Source organism: Piliocolobus tephrosceles, chromosome 16 (genome assembly GCF_002776525.5).
Source record: "Piliocolobus tephrosceles isolate RC106 chromosome 16, ASM277652v3, whole genome shotgun sequence".
Lineage (NCBI taxonomy): Eukaryota > Metazoa > Chordata > Mammalia > Primates > Cercopithecidae > Piliocolobus > Piliocolobus tephrosceles.
The window spans coordinates 51,231,856-51,245,487 of NC_045449.1; the positions used below are offsets into that span (position 1 = coordinate 51,231,856).

Genomic DNA, 13,632 nt, shown 5'->3' on the forward strand with positions numbered 1-13,632 from the left:
CTCCTAAGGAAAATCCACCACAGCGCACTCAGTCCTCCCGCGGAGGCACCACTGCACTCTGCTGCAGCGTTCTTCCTTTCTAATAAACTTTCCTTTTCCAAACCTATACTGTTGTTGGTAAGTTCTTTTTTTTGAGACCCCTCCCCCCACCCCAAGACCCAGCTAGTTGGGATGCTGAGACAGGAGATGGCGCCACTGCACTCCAGCCTGGGTGACAGAGGGAGACTCCATCTCAAAAAAAAGGGAAAAAAAGGATCAAACAGTACTAAAGACCCTATTATAAAAGTCTTTCACCCACAGTGTCCCTGAATCTCCCCCTCCCTCCCACAAACACTGTTTACAGAGTCTTAAATAAATAGATGACAATGTGTTACCTTGCTCAGTCCCTGGCCTGGAGTGCTGTGGTGCCACCTGGACTCACTGCAGCCTCGACCTCCCAGGCTCAGCCAGCCTATCCTCTCAGCCTGTAGCTGGGACCGCAGGTGCACGCCACCATGCTGGGCTAATCTTTGTATTTTTTGTAGAGAAGGGGTTTTGCCATGTTACCCAGGCTGGTCTTGGACTCCTAGACTCAAGTGATCCACCTGCCTCAACCTCCTAGGATCAGGGGCCGCTACAATGGGCTAGACTTTTTTTTTTTGAGTCAGGATTTCGCTCTGTTGCCTGGCCTGGAGTGCAGTGTTGTGATCATGGCTCACTGCAGCCTCAACCCCCTGGGCTCAAGCCATCCTCCTGTCTCAGCCGCTGAGGAGCTGGCTGGGACCACAAACACAGGCCTCTGTGCCCAGATGATTTTTGTAGAGACAGGGTTTATCCATGTTACCCAGGCTGGTCTCAAACTCCTGGACTTAAGAGCTCCACCTGCCTCCACCTCCCTAAGTGCTGTGATTACAGGAGTGGGCCACCCCATCTAACACACTTAGTGCAGTCCTTCTAGAGAGTCAGCCACTCCCAGCCCCAAAGCAGTTTTATTCAAGCCCTCCCTGATCAGATAGGCAGCCTGACAAGTTGCTTTGCCGAAGAGCAGCAAGAACCCTGCTCTGGGAGTTCAGCTCCCAGAACTGCTTTCCTTACTAGTTAGTGATCTTGCCCAAGTCACTTCCTGTCTCTGGCTCTGTTTCCCAATCTGTGAAGTTGTTACTGGAAAGGGGTCCCAATCTAGACCTTAAGAAAGGTGAGAGAGCGAAAATCACCTGGTGACCACTGACCAGGCCCTGGAGACAAAAAGTTCTTATCTGAGCAATTTAGATAAGGAGCAATCCAAGGAGCAAAGACACCTGTTGACCATCAAACAGGCAATCTGGAGGCAAAACTTGTCTGGAGAATTTAGAAGTAATCCCAGCACTTTGGGAGGATGAGGTAGATGGATCACTTAAGGTCAAGAGTTCGAGGGAGCAGCACCAGCGGCCGGGCACCGTGCGACGCGACGCCACAGGGCAGCGGCAGCAGCAGCAGCGGGGGCGATGGCGCCAGCAGGAGCAGCAACAGCAGCAGCAGCAGCAACACGACTTGAGATGCGCCGCCGCCGCCAGGCCGGGCCGAGTGTCGCGCGCCGAGGCTGGGGGGGAGTCGTCGCCGCCGCCACCGCTGCCGCCGAGGTGACTGAGGAGAGAAGCACCTCCTCGCTCCCGCCGCCGCCGGACTTCAATGCCCAGCCCCCCAGTTCGCCAGTGTTTTTCGTTGGAATATACGTTGCACATTTATGGCGATTCTGAGGGTGAGGGCAGACTTCTGCCAGGCTCAGCACAGCGTTTTCGCTGACAAGTTAGCTTGGAAATTCTATGTGCCATAATTAACATTGCCTTGAAGACTCCTGGACACTGAGAATGGCCTCAGAAATAGTTGACTTTTTAAATTGCAAGTATATTTCTTTTAATGACTCCAATAAAATTCAGCATCAAGTAAACAAGTGGAAAGTGACCTACACTTTTTTTTTTTGGATACTGAGTCTGGCTCAGTTGCCCAGCCTGGAGTGCAGTGGCGCGATCTGGGCTCACTGCAGGCTCCGCCTCCCAGGTTCACCCCATTCTTCTGCCTCAGCCTCCTGAGTAGCTGGCACTACAGGAGCCCGCCGCCACGCTCGGCTAATTTTTTTGTATTTTTTGTAGAGACGGGGTTTCACTGTGTTAGCCAGGATGGTCTCGATCCCCTGACCTCGTGATCCGCCCGTCTCAGCCTCCCAAAGTGCTGGGATTACAGGCGTGAGCCACCGCACCTGGCCAACCTACACTTTTAACTTGTGTCACTAGTGCCTAAATGTAGTAAAGGCTGCTTAAGTTTTGTATGTAGCTGGATTTTTTTGGAGACTGATGCTATCCATCTGCAGAAATTGAGGCCCAGATTGAATTTGGATTCAAGTGGATTCTAAATAATTTGCTTATCTTGAAGAGAGAAGCTTCATAAGGAATAACCAAGTTGAAGAGAGAAAACACTGATTGATAATAGGCATTTTAGTGGTCTTTTTAATGTTTTCTGCTGTGAAACATTTCAAGATTGAATTTTTTTTTCACTTTCCCCATCACACATGCATGCTCACACTTTTTATTTGCTATAATGAACTGTCCAGCCCCTGTGGAGATCTCCTATGAGAACATGCATTTTCTGATAACTCACAACCTAACCAATGCTACTCTCAACAAGTTCACAGAGGAACTTTAGAAGTATGGAGTGATGACTTTGGTTCGAGTTTGTGATGCTACCTATGATAAAGCTCCAGTTGAAAAAGAAGGAATCCACGTTCTAGATTGGCCATTTGATGATGGAGTTCCACCCCCTAATCAGATAGTAGATGATTGGTTAAACCTGTTAAAAACCAAATTTTGTGAAGAGCCAGGTTGCTCTGTTGCAGTGCATTGTGTTGCGGGATTGGGAAGGGCACCTGTGCTGGTTGCACTTGCTTTGATTGAATGTGGAATGAAGTAAGAAGATGCAGTTCAGTTTATAAGACAAAAAAGAAGGGGAGCGTTCAATTCCAAACAGCTGCTTTACTTGGAGAAATACCGACCTAAGATGCAATTACGCTTCAGAAATACCAATTTCAAGACCAGCCTGGACAACATGGTGAAATCCCATCCCTACAAAGGTGCGGTGGCATGTGCCTGTAATCCCAGCTACTCAGGAGACTGAGATAGGAGAATGGCTTGAACCTGGGTGGCCAAGGTTCCTGTGAGCGGAGATTAAAAAATAAATAAATAAAATAAAATAAATCATATTTTCCTAGTATCTAAAGTCAGCATCTGATTCCAGGCCTCTTTCAACCTTTTTTCTTTTTTCTTTTTTGAGATGGAGTCTTGCTCTGTCATCCAAGCTGGAATGCAATGGCGCAATCTTGGCTCACTGCAACCTACACCTCCAGCATTCAAGCGATTCTCCTGCCTCAGCTTCCCAAGTAGCGGGGACTACAGGCGTGTGCCACCATGCCTGGCTAACTTTTGTATTTTTAGTACAGATGGGGTTTCACTATATGTTGGCCAGGCTGGTCTCAAACCCCTGACTTCAGGTGATCTACAAGCCTCAGCCTCCCAGAGTGCTGGGATTACAGGCATAAGCCACCGCTCCTGGACTAAGGTTGGCTATTTTTATGGTTATTTCTCAATTATATGATAAACAAGGGGTGGGTTAGTAATGAGTTTTCCAGAAGAGGGGTGGGGATTCCTCCCCAACTGAGGGTTCCTACACTATTTAGACCATATAGGGTAACTTCTGGACGTTGCCATGGCATTTGTAAACTGCCTGGTGCTGCTGGGAGTGTCTTTAGCATGCTAATGCATTATAATTAGCATATAATGAGCAGCGAGGACTACCAGAGGTCACCTTCCTGACTGTCTTGGTTTTGGCAGGGGTTGTGTTTTTTTTTTTTTTTTTTTTTGAGACGGAGTCTCACTCTGTAGCCCGGGCTGGAGTGCAGTGGCCGGATCCCAGCTCACTGCAACCTCTGCCTCCCAGGTTTACGCCATTCTCCTGCCTCAGCCTCCGGAGTAGCTGGGACTACAGGCGCCCGCCACCTTGCCCGGCTAGTTTTTTGTGTATATATATATATATTTTTAAGTAGAGACGGGGTTTCACCGTGTTAGCCAGGATGGTCTCGATCTCCTGACCTCGTGATCCGCCCGTCTCGGCCTCCCAAAGTGCTAGGATTACAGGCTTGAGCCACCGCGCCCGGCCGGTTTTGGCAGGTTTTGACCGGTTTCTTTGCGGCATTCCGTTTTATCAGCGGGGTCTTGTGACCTTTTACCTTGTGCTGGCCTCCTGTCTCATCCTGTGAGGAGGAAGGCCTAACCTCCCAGGAATTCAGCTCAGCAGGTCTCTGTCTCATTTTACCCAGCCCCTGTTCAAGATGGAGTCGCTCTGGTTGGAAACTTCTGACAAAATGACAGCCCCTGTCATGCTGCTGCTGCTGCCAATGGACAGCCTTTAACGTGTCCGCCAGCCTTGCTCCACGGCCGGCCTGGACTCACATGGCCCCATCCCTCCTCGAACCTCCTAGCCTGTTCCTCAAATCTGCAAGCTCTCTGCCTTCCCAGGGCCTTCATAAATGCATTTCTTCTCTCTGGAAGGCTCTTCCTTTCCCTCTTCTAGTCAATTCCTATTCATCGCTGAGTTTCAGATTAAAAGTCACTTCCTTTGGAAGTCTTACCCTTGCACTTCTTCGCAGCATCACAACTATGACGGAAATCCTTATTTCTGTAAGTATTTGGTTGCTAGGTCACCCCCCTGACACGGACGGTAGGGACCCTCTTCTCGTTCATCAGTAGGGCAGTAGCTATGGCAGTGCCTGATACAGTGCTCTGTGAGGGCCAGCGGGTCCCCCTCGGCCCCGGAGCCGGGGTCACACGCTCCCCACCGCAGGCTGTCACGAGAGGCCCCCAAGGGAGTGTCCTGGGACCCGGAAGCCGCGACTCCTGGCCCTGAGCCCGGGTTTGGCCTTCGGGTCACGTGGCCGGAGGCCGGCAGCTGATTGGACGCGGGCCGCCCCGCCCCCTGGCAGTAGCGGGACCCGCCGGGCTGAGACCATGGTGGCGGTGGCGGTGGCCGCGGCGGTGGGGGTCCTTCTCCTGGCCCGGGCCGGGGGCGCGGCAGGCGACGAGGCCCGGGAGGCGGCGGCCGTGCGGGCGCTCGTGGCCCGGCTGCTGGGGCCTGGCCCGGCGGCCGACTTCTCGGTGTCGGTGGAGCGCACCCTGGCTACCAAGCCGGGCTTGGACACCTACAGCCTGGGCGGCGGCGGCGCGGCGCGCGTGCGGGTGCGCGGCTCCACGGGTGTGGCGGCCGCTGCGGGGTTGCACCGCTACCTGCGCGACTTCTGCGGCTGCCACGTGGCCTGGTCCGGCTCTCAGCTGCGCCTGCCGCGGCCACTGCCCGCCGTGCCGGGGGAGCTGACCGAGGCCACGCCCAACAGGTACTGCCCCGCAGCTTCCCCGCGTCTGCCCGAGGCGCTCACCCCTTCCCTGAGCCGCTGCCACCCAAATCGGGAGGCTGAGCGGGGAGCGCTGGCCGGAAGGCCCAGCTGCGCCGCCTCCAGCAGCTGTGTGACCTTGAGCCAGCCACTCTGCCTTTCAGAGCCTCGGCTGGCCCACCTGAAAAGCGGAAACTAGACGCCTACCGTGCAGTGTTGTGAGGATATGCACGATGATGGCTTAGAATTTGTGGTGCACAATTGGTGATGAGTGAATTTTCTTCCGTTCCTCCCCCACCCTCTCTTTGAACCTGCGGACTGAGGAAGGACGCCCCCATCCTCCCACACAGGCCTGTGTTCCAGCGCCTGCCACACTATGGAGTGATGTGTCCACACAACTGTCCCCCGCCCATCTGTTAGACTGTGGGGGCAGGGATTCCCCGTTCCAGGAAAACACCGTGCAGAGGAGGGGCTCTGGCAGTGTGGCATGAAAGTGGAATATGCCCCCCAAATACCCGCCAGGCTAGAGGGCCCTGGGGGAGTACAGGGCGCGAGTGCCTCAGAAGCTCAGCCCAGGTACCTGGTCACAGCTCCACTTGGGGTGGGTCCCGGTGTGAAGCAGAAGGGCCTTGTTTGGAGCCCCTCCCCTCTCCTCTAGGTGGGGGATGGGGGATTTGTTCCAGGGCTGTGGACCCTCCAGGGTGGGATGCGCCCCTGCTCATGACACTGCCCGCAGGTACCGCTATTACCAGAATGTGTGCACGCAAAGCTACTCCTTCGTGTGGTGGGACTGGGCCCGCTGGGAGCGAGAGATAGACTGGATGGCGCTGAATGGCATCAACCTGGCACTGGCCTGGAGCGGCCAGGAGGCCATCTGGCAGAGGGTGCGTGCCCACTGTCCCCTCCCCACCCTCCTGCCTATGGCGGGAGCCACCCTAGATGTTTTCACCCGCCCCCCAGCATGGGCGCAGTGTCTCTCTCTAGAAGTGCTTTCATCGTGCACAATGGCTCCGGCCTCCTGAAAACTGAGGCTTCCGGCCGGGCTCGGTGGCTCACGCCTGTGATCCCAGCACTTTGGGAGGCCGAGGAGGGCGGATCACGAGGTCAGGAGATCGAGACCATCCTGGCTAACATGGTGAAACCCCGTCTCTACTAAAATACAAAAAATTAGCCTGGTGTGGTGGCGCGCACCTGTAGTCCCAACTACTTGGGAGCCTGAGGCAGGGGACTCGCTACCCAGGAGGTGGAGGTCGCAGTGAGCCGAGATCGTGCCACTGCACTTCAGCCTGGGCGACACAGCAAGACTCTGTCTTAAAAAAAAAAAACAAAAAAACTGAGGCTTCCAGTTTGAGGAGGGGGGCTCCTTCCCCCATCTCCCCTGTGCGGCCAATCACCTGGTCCCTTGGATCCACCTCATGGGCAGCTCTACATCTGCCTCCCTGGAAGCCTCTGCTGTGCTGCACCGGCTGCTCCAGGCGCTGTTTAAGCTCTTCACACAGCTGCCCTGCCCTTCCGTCTGGCACCCTTGCTCATGAAGCCTTCTAAGGCCTTCCTCTTGGGGGAAAGCCCCTTTGTGCCCCATCTCCTCACCCATGCAACAAAGGTGACACAGTGAACTCACCTATTCACAGGTCTCTTTCCTCTGGGCCGTGGGCTCCTTGATAGCAGGGGTCGGATTTTGTCTCAGTAGCCCTAGCGCCCAGCACAAAGAAGCAATGAGTGAATGGTTGTTGAATGAAGGAAGGAAGGAAGATGAATATATATCTATGTGTGGACCCTGCCTCCTCAGGTGTACCTGGCCTTGGGCCTGACCCAGGCAGAGATCAATGAGTTCTTTACTGGTCCTGCCTTCCTGGCCTGGGGGCGAATGGGCAACCTGCACACCTGGGATGGCCCCCTGCCCTCCTCCTGGCACATCAAGCAGCTTTACCTGCAGGTAAAAGGATGGAAAAGGGAAGGGGCAGAATCAGTGACAGATGGTCACGGGCCCAGGAAGGGTGGTATTGGGCTGGCGGCCCTGGGGCTCTTAACTGAGGCCGGGGGGCTCCCCATAGGACAGTGGCCATGCTCACCACCCTTCCTTCTGTTCCTCCAGCACCGGGTCCTGGACCGGATGCGCTCCTTTGGCATGACCCCAGTGCTACCTGCATTCGCGGGGCATGTTCCCGAGGCTGTCACCAGGTAAGGTTCCGCTCACCCCCTCCACTTAGCTCAGAGAGGGGATTTTATTCCCGTCTAGAACATGACTTAAAAACTTAAGCTCTGGGCTGGGCGCAGTGGCTTACCCCTGTAATCTCAGCACTTTGGGAGGCCGAATTGGGCAGATCACCTGAGGTCAGGAGTTCGAGACCAGCCTGACCAACGTGGTGAAACTGCGTCTCTACTAAAAATATAAAAATTAGCTGGGCATGGTGGCATGCGCCTATAATCCCATCTACTCAGGAGGCCGAGGCAGGAGAATTGCTTAAACCCGGGAGGCAGACATTGCGGTGAATCAAAATCTCAGCGTTGCACTCCAGCCTGGGCAACAAGAGTGAAACTCTGTCTCAAACAAACAAACAAACAAACTTAAGCTCTGGATGTAGGCCTGTGTTTGATTTCTGACTCTGCTACTAACTAGCTGTGTGACTTCGGGCAGATGACATGACTGCTCTGTGCCTCAGTTTCCTTACTTGTAAAATGGAATCTCTATCCACTTGGCTGTAGGGTTTGTAATTATCTCTTGACCTATCTGTGACTTTGCACAGAGTGCTAGCAAATGGCAGCCCTTATGAGTGGCAGTAGGGGTGCTCCAGTCCCTCCTCTCCTGCTCCTCTGTGCTTCCCAGCCATCCTCTCACATGTGGTTGGGGAAAGTCTTCAAGGCCCACCTGAGACCTCCCCTCCTTCAGGAAGACTTGCTAGTGCCCCCCCATGTCCTCCTTTGCACCTGCTAGTGTCTGGCTCCCACACTCTCACAGGACTTCATGTATGCCCATGGCCTCCCTGCCTGCCTCTTTGCCCCCATCACCAGGTGGCAGGAAACTTATTCATTCAATAAACTTGGTCCAGCTCTCTGGAGCTGCCAGACCTGGCTCTGTGCTGGGTCCTAGGAGGCAGCTAGAAACATGCCCAAGGCCTTACCCCTGATAGGGGACATATGTTGGCTGAAGGATACAATGCAGTGACAAGGACAGTAATATATGTGGGTTCCCTTCTCCTCTGCCAGGAGAGAGGGTCAGGAAGGGCTCAGGGCAGAGCCCAGCCTTGAAAAACGAGTGTTGCTTAGATGCCATGGCTCATGCCTATAATCCTAGCATTTTGGGAGGCTAAGGCGGGTGGATCACCTGAGGTCAGGAGTTCAAGACCAGCCTGGCCAACATGACGAAACCCCATCTCTACTAAAAGTTCAAAAATTAGCCAAGCATGCTGGCGGGCTCCTGTGATCTCAGCTACTCGGTAGGCGGAGGCAGGGGACTCTCTTGAAGCCAGGGGCGGAGACTGCAGTGAGCCAAGATCATGCCACTTCACTCCAGCCTGGGCGACAGAGTGAGATTCTATCTCAAAAAAAAAAAAAAAGAATATTAAACGCCTCATATTCTTACTCATAGTGGGAGGTGAACAATGAGAACACATGGACACGGAAGGGAACATCACACACCGGGGCCTGTCGGGGCGTGGGGGTCAAGGGGAGAGATAGCATTAGGGCAAATACTTAATGCATGAGGGGCTGAAAACCCAGATGACAGGTTGATGGGTGCAGCAAACCACCATGGCACATGTATGCGTATGCAACAAACCTGCATGTTCTGCACATGTATCCCGGAACTGAAAGTGTAATTAAAAAAGAGAGAGAGAGAGAGGGAGAAGACAGGGAGAGAGAGAGAAAGGAAGGAAGGAAGGAAGAAAGAAAGAAAGAGGAGTGTTGCTTGTTTCTGGCCATAGGAAGGGGACAGATGGTGAAAGTTTTTCAGAGAAGGTGGCCAGGGAAGGAGAGGAAAGGACTCTAGGCAGAGAGCACAGCCTGTACAAAGCCATAGGGGCGAGAGAAACCGGGATGTACCCGGGAGCTGTAGAGAAGTTGGCGAGGCTGCTGAGGGGTTATGGGCCATGATGTACACTATGGTGGCTTCCATGAAATGTCTGAGCTTTTGCTTCCCACTAGGGTGTTCCCTCAGGTCAGTGTCACGAAGATGGGCAGTTGGGGACACTTCAACTGTTCCTACTCCTGCTCCTTCCTTCTGGCTCCGGAAGACCCCATATTCCCCATCATCGGGAGCCTCTTCCTGCGAGAGCTGGTCAAAGAGTTTGGCACAGACCACATCTATGGGGCCGACACTTTCAACGAGATGCAGCCACCCTCCTCAGAGCCCTCCTACCTTGCCGCAGCCACCACTGCCGTCTATGAGGCCATGATTGCAGGTACAGTGCTTGGGGGAGGTGGGAGAGCCCTCCAGACCCTCATAAAGAAGGGAGTAGCAGATGTCAATAGGGGTAGGCAGAGGGACTGGAATAATGCCTTGCCATAACACACAGCACTTTACAGTTTAGCAAGCACTTGTACACATGCGTCGTCTCAGTGAATCCCACTGTGGTTGAGAGGTGAGCTCTGGAGGCCGACAACCTGGGTCACACCTGGCGCTCCTATTTCCTGGCCGTGTGACTTATGACTTCTGACCTCCTTGCCAGTATCTCATTTGCTTTCCCTGTAAACAGGAAATACCTCATAGGTAGAGTAACGCCTGGCCCAGCGCGAAGGCCACTAAGGGCTAGCGATGAACAAGGACTTTGTTTTGGTCTCTGCGTGGTTGCTGAGGTAGGCACTGCGGGCAGGAGGTGAGTGGACGTGCCTAAAGGCACTAAGTGCCCATCCTGCTACAAAACCGTGAAGCCAGGGCTCCTTCCTGCCACTTACGAGGAGTGGAGGGGAGGGCGCCCAAGTCAGGAATGACTTAGTGGAGAGGCGTCTGTGTTGGCCAGGAAGAGAACAGATCAGCTTAGCCTTTCTTGAGCAGCACTGCTCTGATGTGGCCCAAACCAGCAGCAGCAGCAGCACCCCAAGCTGTGAGATAGCAAATTCTGAAGCAGAAGCTACATTTTTTTTTTTTTTTTTTGAGACAGAGTCTTACTCTGTTGCCCAGGTTGGAGTGCAGTGGCACAATCTCATCTCACTGCAACCTTCATCTCCTAGGTTCAAGTGATTCTCCTGCCTCAGTCTCCCGAGTAGTTGGGACTACAGGCACGCACCACCACGCCCGGAAATTTTTGTTTGTTTGTTTTGAGACGGAGTCTTGCTCTGTCGCCCAGGCTGGAGTGCAGTGGCATGATCTCAGTTCCCTGCAACCTCTGCCTCTGGAGTTCAAACGATTCTCCTGCCTCAGCCTCCTGAGTAGCTGGGATTACAGGTGGCCTCCACCACGCCTGGCTAATTTTTGTATTTTAGTAGAGACAGGGTTACACTATGTAAGACAAGCTGGTCTCGAACTCCTGACCTCAAATGATCCACCCACTTCAGCCTCCCAAAATGCTGAGATTGTAGGTGTGAGCCACCTCCTCTGGCCAATTTTTGTATTTTTAGTAAAGACAGGGTTTCACCATGGTGGCCAGGCTGGTCTCAAATTCCTGACCTCAGGTGATCCGCCCACCTCGGCCTCCCAAGGTACTGGGATTACAGGCGTGATCCACTGTGCCTGGCCTTGATTTTGTTTTTGAGACAGAGTCTTACTCTGTCACCCAGACTGGAGTGCAGTGGCACAATCTCGGCTCACTGCAACTTCTGCCTCATGGGTTCAAGTGATTCTTGTGCCTCTGCCTCCCCAGTAGCTGGGATTATAGGCACCTGCCATTACCCTTGGCTAACTTTTGTATTTTTAGTATAGACGGGGTTTCCCCACATTGGCTGGGCAGGACTGGAACTCCTGGGCTCAAGTGATCCACCCTCCTCGGCCCCTCAGAGTGCTGGGATTATAGGTGTGGGCCACCCCACCCAGCCAGGAAGCCCCATGTTTTTTGTTGTTTGTTTCTCTTTTTTTGAGATCAAGTCTCTCTCTGTTGCCCAGGCTGGAGTTCAGTGGTGTGATCTCGGCTCACTGCAAGCTCCGCCTCCCGGGTTCACACCATTCTCCTGCCTCAGCCTCCCAAGTAGCTGGGACTGCAGGCGCCTGCCACCATGCCTGGCTAATTTTTTTGTATTTTTTAGTAGAGACGGGGTTTCACCATGTTAGCCAGGATGGTCTTGATCTCCTGACCTCGTGATCCACCTGCCTCGGCCTCCCAAAGTGCTGGGATTACAGGCGTGAGCCACTGCGCCCGGCCAGGAAGCCCCATGTTTTAAGGAGCCCTCTGGGTAACTCTCATGTTCCCCCAAGCTGCTGAACCCTGTGCTGGAGTTTCCAGAAGGAAGTGATAAGGACAGGGCAGCGTATGTGCGACAGAGCGTCCCGCTGGTGGGGGTCACAGGAAGCCATGCCCTGGGATAGAGAGAGTCATCTGTAGAGTGGGGTGAACATTCCCTGGCCCCTCTGTCTCATCACTCCTCTTCTCTGTTCCCCCCACCTCCTGACCACAGTGGATACTGAGGCTGTGTGGCTGCTTCAAGGCTGGCTCTTCCAGCACCAGCCCCAGTTCTGGGGGCCTGCCCAGATCGGGGCTGTGCTGGGGGCCGTGCCTCGCGGCCGCCTCCTGGTTCTGGACCTGTTTGCTGAGAGCCAGCCTGTGTACACCCGCACCGCCTCCTTCCAGGGCCAGCCCTTCATCTGGTGCATGCTGCACAACTTTGGGGGAAACCATGGTCTGTTTGGAGCCCTGGAGGCCGTGAACGGAGGCCCAGAAGCTGCCCGCCTCTTCCCCAACTCCACCATGGTAGGCACGGGCATGGCCCCCGAGGGCATCAGCCAGAACGAAGTGGTCTATTCCCTCATGGCTGAGCTGGGCTGGCGAAAGGACCCAGTGCCAGATTTGGCGGCCTGGGTGACCAACTTTGCTGCCCGGCGGTATGGGGTCTCCCACCCGGACGCAGGGGCAGCGTGGAGACTACTGCTCCAGAGTGTGTACAACTGCTCCGGGGAGGCCTGCAGGGGCCACAATCGCAGCCCGCTGGTCAGGCGGCCATCCCTACAGATGAATACCAGTGTCTGGTACAACCGATCCAGTGTGTTTGAGGCCTGGCGGCTGCTGCTCACATCTGCTCCCTCCCTGGCCACCAGCTCTGCCTTCCGCTACGACCTGCTGGACCTCACTCGGCAGGCGGTGCAGGAGCTGGTCAGCTTGTACTATGAGGAGGCAAGGAGTGCCTACCTGAGCAAGGAGCTGACCTCCCTGTTGAGGGCTGGAGGCATCCTGGCCTATGAGCTGCTGCCGGCGCTGGATGAGCTGCTGGCAAGTGACAGCCGCTTCTTGCTGGGCAGCTGGCTGGAGCAGGCCCGAGCAGTGGCAGTCAGTGAGGCCGAGGCCGACTTCTATGAGCAGAACAGCCGCTACCAGCTGACCCTGTGGGGGCCAGAAGGCAACATCCTGGACTACGCCAACAAGCAGCTGGCGGGGCTGGTGGCCAACTACTACACCCCTCGCTGGCGGCTCTTCCTGGAGGCGCTGGCTGCCAGTGTGGCCCAGGGCATCCCTTTCCAACAGCACCAGTTTGACACAAATGTCTTCCAACTGGAGCAGGCCTTCGTCCTCAGCAAGCAGAGGTACCCCAGCCAGCCACGAGGAGACACGGTGGACCTGGCCAAGAAGATCTTCCTCAAATATTACCCCCGCTGGGTGGCTGGCTCTTGGTGATAGTTTCGCCACCCCTGGGCCTTGTTTTCCACTAACTCCAAGCCGGGGCAGGTTCCAGGGCCTGGAGCTGGACAAGCGTCACAGGATAACCCAGGCCCGGGAGGAGGCCCCATGGCGTGCTGGTGGGGTGTGGCCCGGGGCGATTGGAGGGAAATGAACTGCCCTCCACCACCAAGTGTGGGATTAAAGTACTGTTTTCTTTCCACTTAAACTGATGAGTCCCCTGGGTCTGTCAGAATGAGAAGGTCACTGCTGCCATGATTGGGAGGACTCAAGGCTATAGCATGGCCCTGGGGTGTGACCTGTTCTCCCATCCCTTGCCTCACATCCCTGTTTTTGTTTGTTGTTTTGTTTTTTCTTTTGTTTTATTTTAGATGGAGTCTTGCTCTTTGCCCAGGCTGGAGTACAATGGCACAATCTTTGCTCACTGCAAACTCTACCTCCTGGTTTCAAGCGATTTTTTTGTCTGAGCCTCCAGGTTAG

The 13,632-nt window shown here is 54.6% G+C and overlaps 1 protein-coding gene and 1 pseudogene across 2 annotated transcripts; both read left to right on the top strand.

The window, feature by feature from the left end:
- Positions 1–2,553: 2,553 nt before the first annotated feature.
- Positions 2,554–3,141, top strand: LOC111537364 (annotated as a pseudogene).
- A 1,369-nt stretch (positions 3,142–4,510) lies between these two features.
- Positions 4,511–13,360, top strand: NAGLU (N-acetyl-alpha-glucosaminidase). 2 transcript variants are annotated; one of them, XM_023204070.3, is made up of 6 exons: positions 4,511–5,395; positions 6,129–6,276; positions 7,182–7,328; positions 7,488–7,573; positions 9,536–9,792; positions 11,939–13,360. In XM_023204070.3, exons 1-6 carry the CDS (start codon positions 5,013–5,015, stop codon positions 13,147–13,149), a joined length of 2,232 nt encoding a protein of 743 aa, XP_023059838.1. In that variant the 5' UTR covers positions 4,511–5,012; the 3' UTR covers positions 13,150–13,360. The 2 variants fall into 2 exon arrangements, with proteins under 2 accessions (XP_023059838.1, XP_023059839.1); XM_023204071.1 differs by lacking the exon at positions 4,511–5,395 and adding an exon at positions 5,591–5,968.
- The last annotated feature ends 272 nt before the right edge of the window (positions 13,361–13,632 follow it).